At 40.8% G+C, this 17,990-nt stretch overlaps 2 protein-coding genes across 3 annotated transcripts; both read right to left on the reverse strand.

Moving 5' to 3' along the window:
- Window positions 1-2,382: 2,382 nt before the first annotated feature.
- Window positions 2,383-10,232, reverse strand: bsdc1 (BSD domain containing 1). Of its 2 annotated transcripts, XM_022192425.2 has the most exons (12): window positions 10,154-10,232; window positions 9,526-9,580; window positions 8,330-8,446; window positions 8,078-8,245; window positions 7,693-7,747; window positions 5,914-6,029; window positions 5,746-5,814; window positions 5,597-5,614; window positions 4,941-5,025; window positions 4,373-4,849; window positions 4,094-4,197; window positions 2,383-4,010 (listed from the first exon to the last, which is right to left on the reverse strand). In XM_022192425.2, the coding sequence occupies exons 1-12, from the start codon at window positions 10,162-10,164 to the stop codon at window positions 3,981-3,983; spliced, it is 1,305 nt and encodes a 434-aa protein (XP_022048117.1). In that variant the 5' UTR covers window positions 10,165-10,232; the 3' UTR covers window positions 2,383-3,980. The 2 variants fall into 2 exon arrangements, with proteins under 2 accessions (XP_022048117.1, XP_022048119.1); XM_022192427.2 differs by lacking the exon at window positions 5,597-5,614.
- Window positions 10,233-16,501: 6,269 nt separating this feature from the next.
- On the reverse strand, window positions 16,502-17,783 carry olig4 (oligodendrocyte transcription factor 4). Its single transcript, XM_022192419.2, has one exon. It carries the CDS (start codon window positions 17,610-17,612, stop codon window positions 16,836-16,838), a length of 777 nt encoding a protein of 258 aa, XP_022048111.1. The 5' UTR covers window positions 17,613-17,783; the 3' UTR covers window positions 16,502-16,835.
- Window positions 17,784-17,990: the final 207 nt, after the last annotated feature.

Below are 17,990 nucleotides of genomic sequence, written 5' to 3' on the forward strand. Positions count from 1 at the left end.
CTTTGTGGCAGGGAGGAAACTATGCAGGACTTGTAGTTCACACATATGCCAGCTCCTATTGGACAGAGAGAATAAATGAACTGTCAGGATGCGCGCACACACTTTTACATAGAACTCATTTTGAATCTATACTACATACATAGAGTATAATTGAGGCCCCAGAGTATGCACCCTCTGCATAAAAGCACAAAGATCCCAGGATGTATGCACACACAGACACATGAAATGGGTGTGAATTTGGAGGCCAGTCGTTATAGAAAACCCTGGTAACACATTCCATAGCTGCCTCCTCCCTCAAAGGGAGTCTTTTGTGCTTACTGAAAGGCAGAGGGGTTACAGGGTTTCTCCCTTTAGGGTGTCGAGAATAATACTCGCTCTCAAGACAATGACCTCATCCTGACTCTCTCTGCATTTTTGTGTGTGTGCGCTTGAGAGGGACTAGGGGTACATGTGTGTGTGTGACTGGGTTTGCATCTATGACAACACTGGAATAGGAGAGAGTCAAAGAGGCAGAAAGAGAAGCAGGAAGAGTTCGGTAAAGGATGGATTACAAGGGAAAGAGAAAGAGGGGGGTGATTGTCAGGAGGGAAGTATCTCTCTCCCCAGTTTGATCAGCCTCCCCTGTCCACCGTCCTCAATGTCTGTCGTTGGTGAAATGATCTGTACATGACATTGGTGAGCGCCAGTGGAAATGCAAAGCACACACACATGCAGCCCGGCGCAGGGAGCGGTGGGCTTCAACAGGAAATTCCTTTACAACCTTTCTGCTGACTAAAGCCTCAGAGTGGGAACAGAGTAAGAAAGAATGTAATGTATATGGTGTCTGTTTTATTTGAGGTTCAGTTAGGGCAGCATATGCACAAGACATTATCACTCAGGGGTGAGGGTGCTGGTTCTGGAATATAAGAGCAGAATTATTACTATTATCCTTATTGAACAAATAAGCAGGTAGCCATGGGGAAGTCTTTGAGATGATTCTGTCCTTGAAAACCAACTTTGAACAGTCAGCTATTACAGCTACTAAAACACATTTCAAGAGCCGGTGTATTTATGGTCCCCAGAGTTTAGCTGGATTTCATTTGCCTAATCTTTCTTGAGTGCATCCGCTAACATATTCGCAAGAGACTCAGGTTCAAGGTCCTGTTTCTTCATCCTTAAATTGTGGAAATTTAAAAAGGGAGATTGATGCCCCCCCCATACCGATGCTGCATTAGTCTTGACTTGGTGCAAAAGACTGATAGTCATGTCTCCCTTTGTCTGATTTATCACCCAGTCACTCAGCAGTAGCACACACGCCACACCCACCGTATGAGAGAGAAAAATGCAGTCAGACACACACAGACAGTAGCCATCTTTACAGGCAGCATCCATGTTGCAGAGGCAGCACACTGTACAGGTGTCGCTTCACTGTGACCTACATTAGCCCAGCTGATGCCACCAGAAACACTCTAAAAAATTTTATTGACTCTTCCCCCGAGAGCTCCAGCGAGGGAAAATTAAGGGGGATTATGTGCAGAAAACGGAAGCAAACTGCAGAAAGAAACATATTTCATGCGACGGATAGTAAACACTGGTATATAAGAGGAACATGTGGCTAATCTGTGTCTGTGAGATGGATGCTGCAGGCAGCTGAAAGAAAAGGAGTGGCAGGTTTGTGAGCAGGGCTGTCTGAGTGGAGCAACAGCACCATCAGGCGGCAGAGAAGCTCATCAGGAATACACACTTTGAATAATTAAATCTGTGTAAATAATTGCCTGAGCTTCAATGAGAATCTGATACAGATGCCTTATATATGACATATTATTGTGAAAATAGAGGATTTGAAAGGCGATAATATATTTTGTTAAAATAAAGTGCTGTCAAAGAAGTGTAAATCCATGTTGTTTCTCCAAACTATAGGTATATACATTACAGTGAACTCAATAACCTCTCCAACTAAAACTGTAAAGTCCCTTATTTGTTTTCATGCTTATTTTTACTCTTAGTGCCAACTGTTCCTCTGTAAAATCCCCACCCACAGACAGCTTTATTTGTCTGTATGCCAGCCCAGATAGCAATAAGCCTCCTCTAAAGTACTGTTCTCTCCCTAAAGTAAATGTGCATTATATTTGAGGCAATAAAAAATGAGTGTTATTTATTATGACATTTTTTTAATCTAACACAGCAGCCAAACAACTTAGTAGCTGCGTGCACTTTAGGTGACATGAGCAAAGAGTTTTGATATTATTAGTGATTTCCTGTGCACTTCTTGCACTCCAATGCTCCACATCTTGCTAATAACAGTGTTTTTGTAGTGTGTTCTGATCTAAATTGACCTTTGTTTTTCTTCTTTACCGGGACAACAGTCAGCCTGGAACATGACGTAAAGCCAGACACAAAACCCACTAGCCATGAATCCTTTAATGACAAAGACCATTTGAAAAATATCGCGAAATAGTTTTAAAAAAAAAAAAGAGAGAGAGAGAGAACTTGACAGCTCTGAAAACAGACGCGTTTGATTAGTTCAACGTGTGAATCAGAAGGGAATACACAGCTGAGAATTATCGACATGCAACACCTCGTCCGAACACAAAAACCTGAAGAACATCCAATGTCTTTACCAAACCATAACAGAACAAAAAACATACAACTTAACAGGAACCATCTGCACAATGTTTTGCATAATGTTATTGCACAGACATGCAATCCAAAGCACATAATACAATAATTAAGCATTTACTTTAGTATAAATATTACACCTCTAGACTTGTTTTTCTCAGTTACATTACAGATGACGGAAAAGGAAATCAGAAAAGCATGGAGTTTGCTCACATAGCTTCTTGGTCTACTTGGCACTTTGCCTGCTGAGCTATTTTGTTCTGAACATGGGCCAAGAGGGAAACTGAAAAGGTCACAGAATTGTCATTTTCTCCTATACAAGTAAATAACAAGAGATGTTACCCTCAAATTCAGGCTAAAGAATCCGGTATGACGACACAGGAACCAGTTTGGATTCTCTTTATTAAGTCAAATGTGACTTCTCTCCTAATGACAAATAATTAACAAACTCCCTCGATCCATAAAAAAACAAACAGGTGAACTACTTACAGAAATGAGACATTTCAAAGTGACATGTAATCTGCAACAAGCTCATATTTTCAAATCAATCTCACGATATGACAAAGCGAGGAGAAGAAGAAGAATAGCAACATGACAGCCTGTTGTGTTTCAGTTGATGTAACAAAAACATTTGGATAACATTAGCACACGACTGTGTGTTTTACAAGGCCATATATCTAGAGTTGGGAGTGAATCCAAAATGAAAAGTGCTCTGTGAAAGAAGGCCAAAATATTTCTTTTCCCATTTTGAAGATTCACTTGCATAATAAAGATGAGAAAGAGAGAAACGTAGACAAGAAGGGGCACAGGTAAAGTCCACCATCATCATTCAAAAACCATTTTTATAGTATTTCATCTCAGAAAGGTGACAAGCAGCATTACAGTTTATGGCTATTTTGCAGCCTGCATTTAAGTTGTCAACTTGAAACACACTCGCAACATACATGATGTATTTAATGGCATAAAGAAAATAGGAACTACAGCTCCTCCACTGCTGCTGCGGTGAAACCTTCACATTCTGACTTGTCACTGCGTGTCCTTATACTTTCACGTCAGAATGACTACAGCCTGTCCAATACTAGTGTCATACACGCTCTAAGTGAGAAGTTACTCCAAGAAAAAGCCAAGACCTGAGCCCATAACCTCGCTAGCGGCCTATCTGCACTAAGCTGACTGCTTACAGAGCAGTCTAATTCTTATTTCCTTGGTCTTCCCGTTGCTTGTTTCAACAGGTTTACCAATATGGTCCAAACCCGCCGGAAAATCCTCTACTGACAATCATGACATGGTGACAGTGTGGACAAAGAGTTAAAACACATTAAGCATGGTTCATCTGCTGAGAACTAGCTTTAATGGTGGGACAGTTTGTTTTGCCGCAGCTCTCAGTCCCAGTTCTCCCAGTCTTCATCCATCTAATAAGAGACAGGGAGAAAAACAATTAGTAAAATCTTCCCAACTTTGCATATTAACATTTATCCACATAAGAAATACTAACCTCTCCTGAAGCTTCTATTTTGGAGAGTGCCAGTTGGACCTCCTCTTCAGTCATGTCCAGGTCAAAGTCTTTCTCCCAGTCCTCGCTCACGTCGGTGCTGGACCCTGGAGCGAGAAAAGACATGATTATTTGGAGATTTCTGTAACCTCTGCTGCTTCTTCTAAGCCTATTAAGTGGAAAACTCAAAACCTTAAACTTAATCCTGTTTCGATTTTAACTCCCAAACTTTAACAGAAAGAAAACACCTGCCAGCTGAAAAACCACATCAGGACACTGTACCTTTCTTGCCATTGTTAGAGGGCGTAGACTTTCCGCTGTCAGAGTTCAGCTCAAACACTCTCAGGTCCTGTGGTCCTTCTTCCTTTGTATTCTCAAGTTTAGAGGCGGGGGCTTTCACTGACGCCCCATCAACAGTGGCCTCTGGCTTGGTTACAGCTTCTACTTGAGCCTCAGGGGGTAAGTCATTCTTTCCAGGCCTCAGCTCTTCTTGTGTCTTGTCCACAACATCCTCCAAACTAGCTTCTGTCAGTTTCTTAGATAGCTCTGTAGCAGCAAGCTCTGGTCCTGCATCCACCTGCGTTGGCAGGCTCACACTGTCGCTGCTAACTGAGAAGGTGGCATCACTTGGAGAAAGTGCAGGGCTCAGCAGAGTCGCCCCTGTGGGATCCGTCGTGGTGCTGGACAGTTGGGTTGAACTACTGTCCAGCTGTGGCGTGAAGTTGAGTTGAGATGTTGGCGTGGTGCCGAGGAAATCGTCTAACAAAAACAGCAGGAATAACAGGAGGAAGTGTAAGTGACAGGTTTCAAAGTAAAGCTGACTTATAACCATTTAAAATGCTGCTCATACCTTCCTCCTCCTCCTCCCAGCCCAGGGTCTCTGTATGGGGACTCTGCTCTGCCCTCTGCTTCAGTGCCACTCTCCTCGCCTCCTCCTAGGTGTCACAGCGAAAGCAAGGCATAATTGTTGTTAACATCAATGTGTGAATCCTCACATTAGTTAGTGAGCTTCACAAAGAAATATATGTGTTACACACAATATAATTATATGCTGCCTTCAGCAAAAAGCAGCCATTTAAAATAGCAATGGCAGAACCACTCTCTAGTGTGAGAACAAACAATCAAATAGAACTTGACATTAGGTAATTAGCCATTAAAAGCATAATTACCATTTCATGCAAGATTCATTATTAGTCATGCATAAATAAAATGCATAAAAAGATTTCTCAGTCAAAGAGACCCATAGTCTGTCAATCAGCATGTCTCCTGATAGCTTGTGTCAGTTTAAACAAATAATACTGACAACATATTAGAAGCATCTTTTAATTAAATCAAGACAATTAAACTGCATCACCATCTACAGCCCGAATAGCTTTAAAGTTGAATTAACACCTCATTTACATGGTTCTAAGATTTACATTCATTTTACAATTTTAAAAAAACACATTAAAGTTCATTGGGTGATAGTAAAGGTACCACAACAGCTCAATTTAGGGAAGAACAAACCTGTAATATGACCCTATCCTGTGAATTGAAAAGCCCAGGTAAGTTTAAAACTGGCCAGCAGGTGGCACCCAAGACCACATAATGAACTGTCATGAATGGCTGACAAGATTCTACATTTAACAATAAATCACATCAAACAGCATCTTTACCTGCTCCAACTGGAAGACTTTGTAGAAATATCTCTGCCAGAACTCTGAATGGGCTACAGCTGCTGGCACCTGTGCAGAAAAAAAAACTGTTCTTATCCGATTTATTAGTTCAAAACAAAGCAGAAGGCTAAATAGTGCACGTTGACAAGACAAACAGGTGATAGATACCATTTTGGTGTAAAGGGCTCGTATGGAGGGACTGTTGACCAAAAGCTCTGAGATTTCTCCTTTCTTATCTTCCAGACTGAAGCTGGACAGCCAGTTGTCAAACTGCTCAGGGGGACCTAAACAAAAATAGCATCACATATTTAGAAAGCAAGCCATAAACCTACCAGTCTCCACACTTATTTACTTGCATGCCTGAGGTACTTATTTTGTTGATTTAAGGACCGAGTTGCTGCACAAATCCAGCACAAGTGTTGAGAAATAACTGCATTACAATACATAAACCCAGTGATACTCTTGGAATGGGTGAACTAAAATACACTATATTGCCAAAAGTATTCGCTCACCCATCCAGATAATCAGAATCAGGTGTTCTAATCACTTCCATGGCCACAGGTGTATAAAATCAAGCACCTGGCATGCAGACTGTTTTTACAAACATTTGTGAAAGAATGGGTCTCTCTCAGGAGCTCAGTGAATTCCAGCGTGAAACTGTGATAGGATGCCACCTGTGCAACAAATCCAGTCGTGACATTTCCTCACTCCTAAATATTCCAGTCAACTGTCAGCTGTATTAGAAGAAAGTGGAAGTGTGTGGGAACGACAGCAACTCAGCCATGAAGTGGTCGGCCACGTAAACTGATGGAGCGAGTGCCAAGAGATGGTCAACTTTCTACAGAGTCAATCGCTACAGACCTTCAAACTTCATGTGGCCTTCAGATTAGCTAAACAACAGTGCGCAGAGAGCTTCATGGAATGGGTTTCCATGTCAGAGCAGCTGCATCCAAGCCATACATCACCAAGTGCAATGCCAAGCGTCCGATGCAGTGGTGTAAAGCACGCCACCACTGGACTCTAGAGCAGTGGAGATGCCTTATACAATGACAATAAAGGCTTTCTATTCTATTCTCTGGAGTGACCAATCGGGCAATCTGATGGACCAGTCTGGGTTTGGCGGTTGCGAGGAGAACCATGCTTGTCGGACTGCATTGTGCCAAGTGTAAAGTTTGGTAGAGGGGGGATTATGGTGTGGGCTTGTTTTTCAGGAGCTGGGCTTGGCCCCTTAGTTCCAGTGAAAGGAACTCTGAATGCTTCAGCATACCAAGACATTTTGGACAATTCCATGCTCCCAACTTTGTGGGAACAGTTTGGAGCTGGCCCCTTCCTCTTCAAACATGACTGTGCACCAGTGCACAAAGCAAGGTCCATAAAGACATGGATGACAGAGTCTGGTGTGGATGAACTTGACTGGCCTGCACAGAGTCCTGACCTCAGCCTGATAGAACACCTTCGGGATGAATTAGAGCAGAGACTGAGAGCCAGGCCTTCTGGTCCAACATCAGTGTGTGACCTCACAAATGCACTTCTGGAAGAAAGGTCAAAAATTCCCATAAACACACTCCTAAACCTTGTGGACAGCCTTCCCAGAAGAGTTGAAGCTGTTCTAGCTGCAAAGGGTGGACCGATGTCATATTGAACCCTATGGATTAGGAATGGGATGTCACTTACATCCATATGCGAGTCAAGGCAGGTGAGCGAATACTTTTGGCAATATAGTGTAGCTGATATAAAGGCAGTTAGGTGAAATTATATTCATCCCACACATGTAAATAAAGAATACAAAAACACATGCGCAGCAACCAAAAAAAGCCTACAATAATTAATTTCTTAAAAATATGAATTACACCACATACTTTTAAAATAATGTAATCAAAAGCAATGAACAACGAATGTTTTACTGCAGGTCTTGTGAGTCAACTATATACTTTTACTGTGTCTTACCATCAGGCTCATTGCAGTACGTTGCAGGATCAGCTTGCAAACTGTACAGACGTGCCTGCAGGAAATATAATTGCTTAGTATTCCTTGTTTTATTTCCACATGCACATCATGTGCTCACTTCCACAGTCTTGCACCCACTCATGAGACAGAACGTAAAGACTAAATCTGTCCTGAACAAACACATTGTTAAATGTTTTGAAAAACATCAGCTAAAGGTTTTTCTATTCACATGTTGATCTCAACAAGAAGACTAAAACCTTGCTCAAAAGCGCAAGTAGAGCGCTCTGCTGCATTGGTTTAGCCTTTAGAAACTCACTTTGTGGTAACTGGCTGGCCACATCAACAGTTTACTTTAGAGTCCATAGTTCAGTACAATGATACTCACCTTAGAACTGTCGTAAACCTCTGTGGTGCCGGCTGGCGTTGCCACCAATGTGATGACATCACAGTCAATAGTTTTATCAGGAGGTGGAGCGAGGGTATCTGTTATCACCCCTAAGAAACTAGACAGGCTCTTCTTCACCTTCTCTGTTGTTTCGGATGACCCTTCCACCTGGAAAACAATGCCGTAAGCATTAAATCTAAATACGAACCATGTTCAGAAAAGCAATGACATAACTAAAGGCTTGAAACTTACAGCAAGTTTGTTTTTGACAGCAGTGGCTGTCGCCACAATTGAGCAGGCTGTGTCATGCTGCACCACAGTGGAAAACTCTGTCAGGTCTCTCTTTAGGAATTCTAAGGCCTCAGAGGACTGTAAGAAAGAGAGTCCAAAGAACAGGACCAACATCCAGATTCAACTGCATCATTCCCATTGAGAAAATGTGTTTTCAGACTAGTGATGCTTATGCCAAAATTCTGAAAAAGCGACAGCACTTGATTCTCTGTGGTACTAAATTAACAGTAGATACTGTAGTTGTTTGACATACAGTGGCAGCAGATGCAAGTGTAGCTATAGGTCTGCTGCAATGTGTGTGTGTGTGTGTGTGGGGGGGGGAGGGGGGGAGGGGGGGAGGCATCAAGAGTTGTGTATGAAGATATGTTTTGCTTGTGCTGTATGATCCTGGACATTATAGGCAACCAAAAATCTGAAAGCAAATGGTGTCAAGCTGCAGACATTCTCATCTGTTCACAGTATTGAAGGTGGAAGGTTAAGTAGTTAACTTTATGTTAACAACATGTTGCCAGAATGTTATCTTGAAATGTTCCCAGTTCACAGATATCGCTTGTGAACTGCAACAGGTGTACATGTTGTAGCAATGCCCCAAGTATCATTCACAAAGGCTAACTTAGCTTGTTTAGGATCATGAAGGGTGCAACTTATAGCATCATTATTAGAGGTTTTGGTCCAGAATACTAAGCTTGTGGTATCTGGGTGTAATTGTTTTAGACAGGTGCATATGTTCATTGAAACATTTAACTAGAGAGAAATTTGAAGAAAACTGGAGGAAAGTGAGGCGTTCTGAGAGCACAGCAATCTTATGGCAGTATCATAGTCATGTGGCTTTCTATACACAAGGCAGTTTATTAAACACCTGCTTGTTCCAGTTTACATAAAGCTGGGCAGTTTATTGTAAATTTCCTCAGTAATGCTGTGGAATCAGTTTATAATCAACAGAGGTAAAGACTACCATAACATGACACCACTGAAACATTGAGGAAACAACATTCAGCACTTGGTCGTAAAGCTCTAAAATAATGTTGTCAGCTGTATTTTGGCTCCGCTTCTTTATGAAATTCATTATAAAAAAAAACATTGCAATCATGAGCACATGTTTGAGATACAATCAGGAGGACTATTTTCACAATTTGGTCTTTTAGTGTGTTGATTACCTTGTCTTTTACGGCCTGGAAGCTCTGCTGAAGCCAGCCTCCCCACCAGCCTTCTCTGTTTTAACACACACATATTACAAGCATTAGCTGCTTTTCAAAACCACACCAGCGCAGAGACTGTCAGCACAAGCGGAGCAACACAATTGTACAATCTAAAAATGCTCGAAATGCCTTGTCAGCTTAGCTAACCTGAGCTACTGACATTCCCAAGGTTTCTAGCTAGCTAACACACAGCCTTGCGAGACGACGAGTTAGCTACCGTCAGCTAACAGTGCAATACAAGATAATATGTAGAAACAATCCACGAAAGTGATGTGTAAGGCTGAACATAAACGCCAAATGTAAGCAAGACAAATGTATACATTCCGCTGGTTGCTGCTGCGTTATTTAAGCAGCTATACGGGGTAGCTAACCAGGCTATGCTAACGCTAGCCATGCTATGTTTTGGTAAACAAATACACTTCCTGAAGTGACTCCGGAGGCTACAAAGAGCAGCGTTCAAACAAACTCACGACACTATATCACGATAGACACACAACACAGTGGCGAACACAACATGTATACGATGTCAGTGGTCTGTATAAGATTAAACTGTAAAACTTAAACTAATTTGCGACTTCACACTCACCCTTCAGCCATCTTCAGACGATGACATCATCAGTATGTAGTGAACTCTAACCCGCTGCGTATCTGTGGACAAATCACACATGATGCAACTTCTCGTCCTTTCTGTTGTGTGCAAATATTCACAGTTTTGTACATTTACAGAGAAACAATACCGTTTAATATTTTGCGGTTTAAAACATAAACGGCAAATATTATACCGTCTTTGCATCATCTACGGTAGCAGGCGAGGACCAAAGATGTCGACAGTACGAAAAACTGAGCAGTGGTTTTTGATGGACTACAGGTATAGACGGAAATGTGTGTAACCAGACACCAAAGAAATTGCTAGGATCTTAGATATTAGGAACTCAGTGCAGCTCATTAACTGCAAGATTTAGAGTTGATTTTAACTTGATAATTGCACCAACTTCAAGTTATTTCAGAGTCAAAATTAATACAAAATGTGTGACACTGTGTTCTCTGTTAAGGGGGGAGTACACCTTATATGCCTTCAAAAAATCTAAAAAAAATTTAAGTGCTTAAACTATTCATTAGGTATCAAAGAAATGTTTAGTTAGTGACATACAACAGATTGGCAAGTACTTGTGCATGGTTCACAATCTTTATCTGCCATTTTCTCAAAATCTGTATTTTTTGGGACAGGTGTTACATAAAACCTTATAACTTTTAAACTATTTGAGCAATCGTGCTGATTTTTTTCACAGATTGTTCTTAAGACAGTACTTCTTAAAATAACGGATGCTTTTTTAAATACTTTATAACCTGACCACTTAAGACCATTTTCATTCTGGGGTAAAGAGTTATTTATATTGAAATGATTGCTGTGGCAATAACAAAAAAGAGTTATCCCCAAAGCACCCATTATTTGTTTTACAGTAGGTTACTCTATCAAAAGGAATAATAGTCATTAACCCAAAATGTATGGACTCTGAGTAGATAGCATCTAAAATGGGTCACCGGGAAATGTGTATTGGCATGTTTATGACAAGATTTTGTCCTCAGGGATCACTGCATGTAACTTCTGTTAAAATGATAATTTGCAACTCATAAGCTTTAAAATGATGTATAGCATGTTAAATTGGGTCATATCAAACATTGTTAAGAACCTATACAATATAATGGCTTTGCGAACCTGTGAAATAAGGTGTGCTCCCCCCTTAATGCCATCCCATTTTGTTTCCATGTTTTGCCCATGATCCTGAGTACTATCACACTGAGAGCAGACTTACTTGATCACTGATTCTTTCAAATGTGTACCTCAGCATTAGTCTTAGTCATTAGGATGATTTACAGCTGTAATCATATCTAAAGGTGTGGCCTCATTCTTGCCTTGCTGAATTGCTTAACAAGTTACCATCAGAAACCAACAATGACAAACCCTTTAACTGGTTCACTATCTCAAACATGTTCGTACAAAATGCACAGACGCAAAGCAGTGTGAAGTAGTAACACACAGATGACCCAAAACCTAAACTAATTGCACTTTGATCAGTAATATCTTATTGTTGACCAGTTAAGTGCCTAATCACAAAAAAGAAGAACAGGTCTCGTTTTTTTTTTTTTTTAAATGCTATAACCTCATATGCCCAGGCCTAATAATGCCACTGCCAGAAACTGAATTTGAATAATTCGTGAATCATCCATTGGATCATAATTTTAATTTAATTAAAGAGCAACAAGATTTGGTTTTCTAGTATTATATACAATTTTACTTTTTCTGGATACAATTTCAAGCTGATCTATTCAATTTCAAATTATACAACAGCATTTTTTATTACAATTATTCTACTTAACAATACAAATTCAAAATATGTAGTTTAATTCTATTTCTAGTGGCAAATATTCCCACCCATATGCATGAACTTCGCAGCTTTTCTTCAGTGTTTTGATGCATCAAAAGAGGGGATGCTTCAGGATCTTTGCATTTAAATAATAAAATAAAACAGTGTCTAAACAGCCTCTGCACAGTAACAAAATGTAAACAGACACACACATCAGACATTTACTGTGTATGTACAGTAAAATTAGGTAACAATTCCTGCAACTGATCTACGGTCAAAAGCATGAAAAATGTGACATCACAACTCTTGTGACAAGTGAGCATAACTTGGACATGAGGTTTAAGTTTGTACATTTTTCTAATTCCCATTTTTAACTGTGAACAGATTGGCAAATTTTCATGTGATTTTATGAATTCAGGGTTTAATTAAATCTGCAATCAGTGTTTGCAATTTTCAAACAATGTTTTGTGTGTGTGAAGAGAATAGAGAACTGTTGGAAAAGTAAATGCATTTGAAGTAGTTTTAGAACACAGTAGGTGGAAGAGCATCAAAGCAAAGGAGGAGAAACTGTATTCCAAAGCTTCCAAGAGGGACAATAACAACTAGAGCATATGCAGATGGTTTTCTTTTAATTAAAACTAATTTAACCAATAAGCTGTGTATGAAACCAAACAAATTTTTGTACACCAAAGCTCTCCTTCTTGAACCATTATGTTTACTAATAAGCATTTAGCAATTCCGTCCCTCATCAGTCTCCTCCTCTGTACATCTGTGGACGTGCATGTGAGCGTATGCGCACAGTGTATTGCATATGCGTGTTGACCCCCAGCAGCTGTGCTTTCCCCTCATCAGTATTCTGGGGACAAAAGGGGGCTGTAGGCTTTACTGAGCACAAAATGAAAAAGAACAGGCAACAAGCCTCTGGAAGTGTGTTCTGTCTTAATTGAAGTTCCCCTTTATCCAGACGCTACACAATGAGTGCGTATGTCCTCCAATATGTCTCCCCGTCCAGTCCCTCAATCCTCCTAATTGGGTCTTTCAGTCCCCTAATTAACTCTGTCAATGCAGGTTGGGCCAAGCCAAGTTGGGATAAGGACTCCTCTATTGATCTGTATCTGAAGCAGTTAACTTATCCATCTGTCTACATGGGCATGGACATCAATGCACAAAAGGGAAATGTGTAATATCACAGCGTCCTTTGTGTGATTCAAGATGTTTCTCTCTTTGACTTTAGCTGTTCTTGCATATCACTTGCACAGATGAGTAGTTGAGTAAATTTAATCAGTCTGAGGTGCAGTGAAGAAAATATAGTTGATGTGAGCCATCATTCTCCTCCATATTAGAACCCATCATTTATGGTTATTAAGGAATCCTAAAATCAAGTTATGGAAAGTGCATTTACTCAAATACTGTAATTAAATTTTTTTAAGGTACTTAAGGAAGTCTATTTTATGTAGCTTTATACTTACACTCCACTGAATTTATCAGACTGCTGTAGTTAATACCTTAAAAGATGAATTTACATAAAAAAGACATATAAATTGCTTCTTCTTGATGTGAAAAATAAAACCTTATTATGTCATTGAAGTTTAAAACTGAGTCCTTAAAATATTGGTTTGTATTGAAAAACTATTAACAAAACTCTGCCACTGTGGTAGTAATATTTCATTGAACTTGTTGCAAGAATTTTCCACCATAACCTGCTCCACTGTTTTCAAAATATTCACACACTCAATTTATTTATTTAGTTCTTTTAAATTGATTTTAACTGTCTGAATCCCAAAACCCAAGGATGGGTTTGAAATACATGTTTGTTTTTTGTTTGTTAAATCTCCATACATGACATCCACTATCTGCAAGAAACTGTTAAACCAGAAAGAATCCAGGATGTAAATCGAGGCTGGAACTGGAAATGTTTTATCAAAATCAATATTTTCAACAAATCTCATTTAAAAATTTGCCCAAATATGTTTGTCATATCCTGAATCTGTTAAAAACTAAAAATTCTGTGCATCTCTGTTCAACCATGAAGCCATTAGTGACTCAGCTGTGACCAAGACAAGACATGACAAAAATAGGGGCCTTTTTAGCTCAACTGCAGGTTGTGTTTACACCGTGGACTGTATACTGTAAATATTTTAAATGCTTTATACAGTCTATGGTTTACACTAGGTAGAGAACAGAAAAATCTGAAAACAAATTAAAAATGTAAGCAGTACAATAGCTACAGAATGTGTTTCCCTCATTTTGTCTCCGTTACTGTTAACACTTGTGGGCACTTGGAATACGCTGTACATGTTGAGGTACAGGTTTTTTCAATAAAAAGAAATTAAACTTTTATTTTAATTTAATTTTGATTTTCATTTTTTAACGATTTATGGTATTATTACAATGTTATACCACAAAAAAGACGTTTTTTTGAGTTCTCTCTACTTCTAGCCGTGGTTGTGCTGTTTCTATGGAGGTGCAGGTCTTTATATTGCAGTTAAAAATTAACCGAAAAATGGAAGAAATTGCTCAAGGTTCAGATAATTAAGTCAAAAACAAGTTAAAATGTCTCACTGGAATGCAGATAACAGTTTCAAGACTCGAAAAAATATAAAAAATAAAAAATATCTTTACAAAATTGAATGTTTGGAAATAAACACATATAAAGTTGTTAGATGGTCCGCCTAGATCAGCTTTACCAAACATATACTAGTCTTACATTCTGCGATATTTGACACGATGACAGGAGCCTTTTTGCAAACCAAGTACTTTTGTTTAGGCATGATTTTGGATGCTGCACTTGCACTTGCAATAGCACTGTAGAATTTCTACTTTTACAAATAATCCATCTTGGCTGGAATGCATCACTGTCTTTAAATTTCAGAGTTAATTGTGCACAACATCATGACTAAAAGCAGCGCTGCCACTGCTGGTTAGCGTATGCTAAAGAGCACAGTGATGACAGCAGTGGCTGACCATAATGGTACACAGAGGACATGCCCATATTGTATGATTTAAGAAGCATATCCATTACACACCACCGTCATCACACCCACACACAAGCTCTCTCCAGACTGCTGATGCCACAATGTGGGGTAACACCATCTGGTGCCGATCAGGAAACACCAGCTTTGCACAAGTCAGTGTCTCTAATTATCTACCTAGTGCAAAGGAGGCAGATCCCCACTAATCTCCACAATGTGTTCTGCTTCCCATTCCCACCTGTGCCCCAATAAAGGGGGGCCGTGTGGGAGGCCTGGGGTCTCTGTGTCAAGGGACCAGGGACCAGGTGACGCTGCAGCTCCGGTCCCCACGACAGAAGCTCCACCACTTGGTTTGGCTGGCAGCTGCCTCCCCCCACTGAGACATCCCACAGCTGACAATCCCCCAGAACTGACAGGGGCTCTTTACAGTGTCAATAGCCTCATATATTAGAGCTAACCGCCTTTGTGGTGAGTGAGGGTGTCAGGCCTTTTGGCCTGACAGCGCTTGTTACCATGATGAAATGTAGATTGAATGGAGGGGGACTGTGTCCCAGGCACGAGAGCTTGGACTCCCCCAGCCTTTGTGTCCCACACATGGCTATTGTTCCAACCTATTCAGTGCTCTCAGGAGGAGGAGGAGGGGGTGAAGAGGGAGGTAGGTGAGAATGAGTTACATCTCTTCATTTCTCCCCTGATCTCCAACTCATCTGTCAGCCGTGGGAGGATAACCATGTATTTTACACGCTTGATTTGTTGCTAAGTGAAGGCCAGCCATTGTTGAGTTGTTTGACTAAATCATGTTCATGGTAATCAGTGTGTGTATAGTTTATATATAGTTATGGTTATGCTTTATTTGACTAATGAAGCATTTGGAACTTGACTTTTAACACTAATGCAACCAAATTTGATAAGGATTTTTTTGCATTTGTTTATTAATCTAGTTATTTAGTATGTGGAAATATTCATTAAAAGTGAAAATAGAATCCTGTAAGGATTAAAGTAACTTTATTAGACTGACCGCATTATGTCCTCTGCTTTAAATTTGCCCTTTTTCTGCCTATATTCATGTTCTTATGAGACAATGACAAATGACTGGCCTAGAGCTGAGGACATGGCTATGTCCCTCGACTGCGTCAGACAAAAGTGACGCGCCTTCCTGGCGCCTGTGTCGTCCTTTCATCTCCTACACCCTGTTGAGGTGAAGATGGATGGTCCCCTGGCTCAAGAACACCACATTCAGCTTCTGTGCCGGCGTATTGTCTCGCCCTTCTGTCCCTCTTTAGCTTTGTAGAGGTTAGTCTGTCCAAAACTGGTTAGCAACGAATGACACCCTTTCCTAAACATCCATCTTTGTTCTGCTTCCTTGTCCCTTAAAGCCCCAATAAAAGTCCTTCCATTTAGTTAAATAAAATGTTCCTGAATTGTTCTGATAGTTTGTATCTAGAATCCTTTTAAAAATAAATATTACCTGACAGACATAGTAGAGTTTTCAAAAATCTAACTTGTCCTGACCAAATAACCACAAATTAAAAATACTTGGAGTCAGAAAAAATACTTTCACATTAATGAAAAGATGAAGACAAACTATAGTTATTATTAAAAATGAATTTTAATTTAGGAAAATATAAATTCTGCACAATAGGACACACCAGGTCCATTTCAACAGTGTTTCATCATCACAGATATCAGATAAATTACAGACTTTGCTCCTCTGATAAAATCCCCGGTCCATTTAGAATATTTCTGTATAAACAGTGCAGAAAAGACAATTGATAAAAAATAGCAGCAGTTTGTATCGCACAAAATATCTACAGTATGTACAAAGTCTGGCACCAGCCATCCCTTTATCAGTCTTTCATCAATTTCCTGTGAGCTGTTTGGTTCATTGCACCAATCCAAACAGCAGTAGATAGTTTTCAGAGAGTCCTGCTCACTTGTTCATAGACAGACTGTGTATTGTGGAGGTGGTGGTGGGCAGAGGCTGACAGAGGGAGCAGGGGCAGGGCATGCCAGGGAAGTGCCTGTAGGAGCTGGCCAGGTGGAGGGGGTCCTTCAGAAGGCCCTGGACCGGAGCGTGAAAACCCAGAAAGCTGGCTGATGGAGGGGAGTGTGGAGCTGGGGCTGAGGAAGGAGAAGAGGAGTGATGCTGGAGAGATGAAGGTGTGCTGCCCACCAGAGAGTGCAGGGACTGGGCCAGAGGATGCAGTGGGAGATGGGCAGCTGTGGCTGCTGGAGGAATTGTGGGATGGGGAGCGGTGCGGCTCTGGACAGCAGCACTGCCTCCATAAACATCCCCAACAAGTTTCTTCATCTCTTCCAAAGAGCTGGACAGCATGAGGATGTAGTTTCGAGCCAACAGCAAAGTGGAGATCTTTGACAGCTTGCGGACTGAAGGTCCGTGAGCATACGGCATCACCTCCCTCAGGCCGTCCATCGCCTGGTTTAGGTCATGCATCCTTTTCCTCTCCCGACTGTTAACTTTCAGCCTCAAGTCTTGCATCTCTTCTTTGCTGAGCTCAGACCTGGTTTTGGTCTTTCCTCCCTGGCTGCAGCGTTCCATCCCACCTTGGCCGGCCTCGCTGTCTCCTCTGCTCTCCTGGCAGTATCTCTGGAACATCTTGTTGGAGAAGAAGCTCCCAGTGGAGTCATCCACTACCAGGTCTGGGGATGAAGAACGGCTGCAGGTGGAGCCAGCATCAGAATCCATTTTAGTTGAAGCAAGAGAAAAATCAGGAATTACTACAAAGTGATCCAAAAACACTTAAATTCTACAGATGCCTCCTTGTTTTTCAAGCTTTTCCAATAAGCTGTAGTTTGGCTGCAGTCAGACTTTTCTCAGCATTTGTTCAGTCTAATGATCAGTCTGTCCACAGGAGTGAATGTGTCTAAACTGTCACTCTCTGGGCCCGCTGGGGTGTATTTATACCGCCGACACAACAAAGGAACAATAAGCTGCATAATGAGACACGAAGGGCCACAGCCAATTGCAGAAGGGACACACTTTCACCCCCCTCTCCTCCCTGTAGCCCCCACTTCACCTTCCCACACCCACATTTAACTCCCCCAGCGCTGATGAACCCCCTAC

Source organism: Acanthochromis polyacanthus, chromosome 1, assembly GCF_021347895.1.
Source record: "Acanthochromis polyacanthus isolate Apoly-LR-REF ecotype Palm Island chromosome 1, KAUST_Apoly_ChrSc, whole genome shotgun sequence".
In the NCBI taxonomy this organism is placed as follows: Eukaryota; Metazoa; Chordata; class Actinopteri; family Pomacentridae; genus Acanthochromis; species Acanthochromis polyacanthus.

What these genes read in the sequence shown, in the direction of transcription:
- bsdc1 (XM_022192425.2), bottom strand. An exon ending in TCCAGGCCGTAAAAGACAAG is followed by an intron (nt 8,447 to 9,525) that starts GTAATCAACACA and finishes TCTTTCTTACAG; the next exon opens with TCCTCTGAGGCCTTAGAATT. An exon ending in CTGTCAAAAACAAACTTGCT is followed by an intron (nt 8,246 to 8,329) that starts GTAAGTTTCAAG and finishes ATTGTTTTCCAG; the next exon opens with GTGGAAGGGTCATCCGAAAC.
- olig4 (XM_022192419.2), bottom strand. Translation starts at nt 17,612, where the DNA reads ATGGATTCTGATGCTGGCTCCACCTGCAGCCGTTCTTCATCCCCAGAC.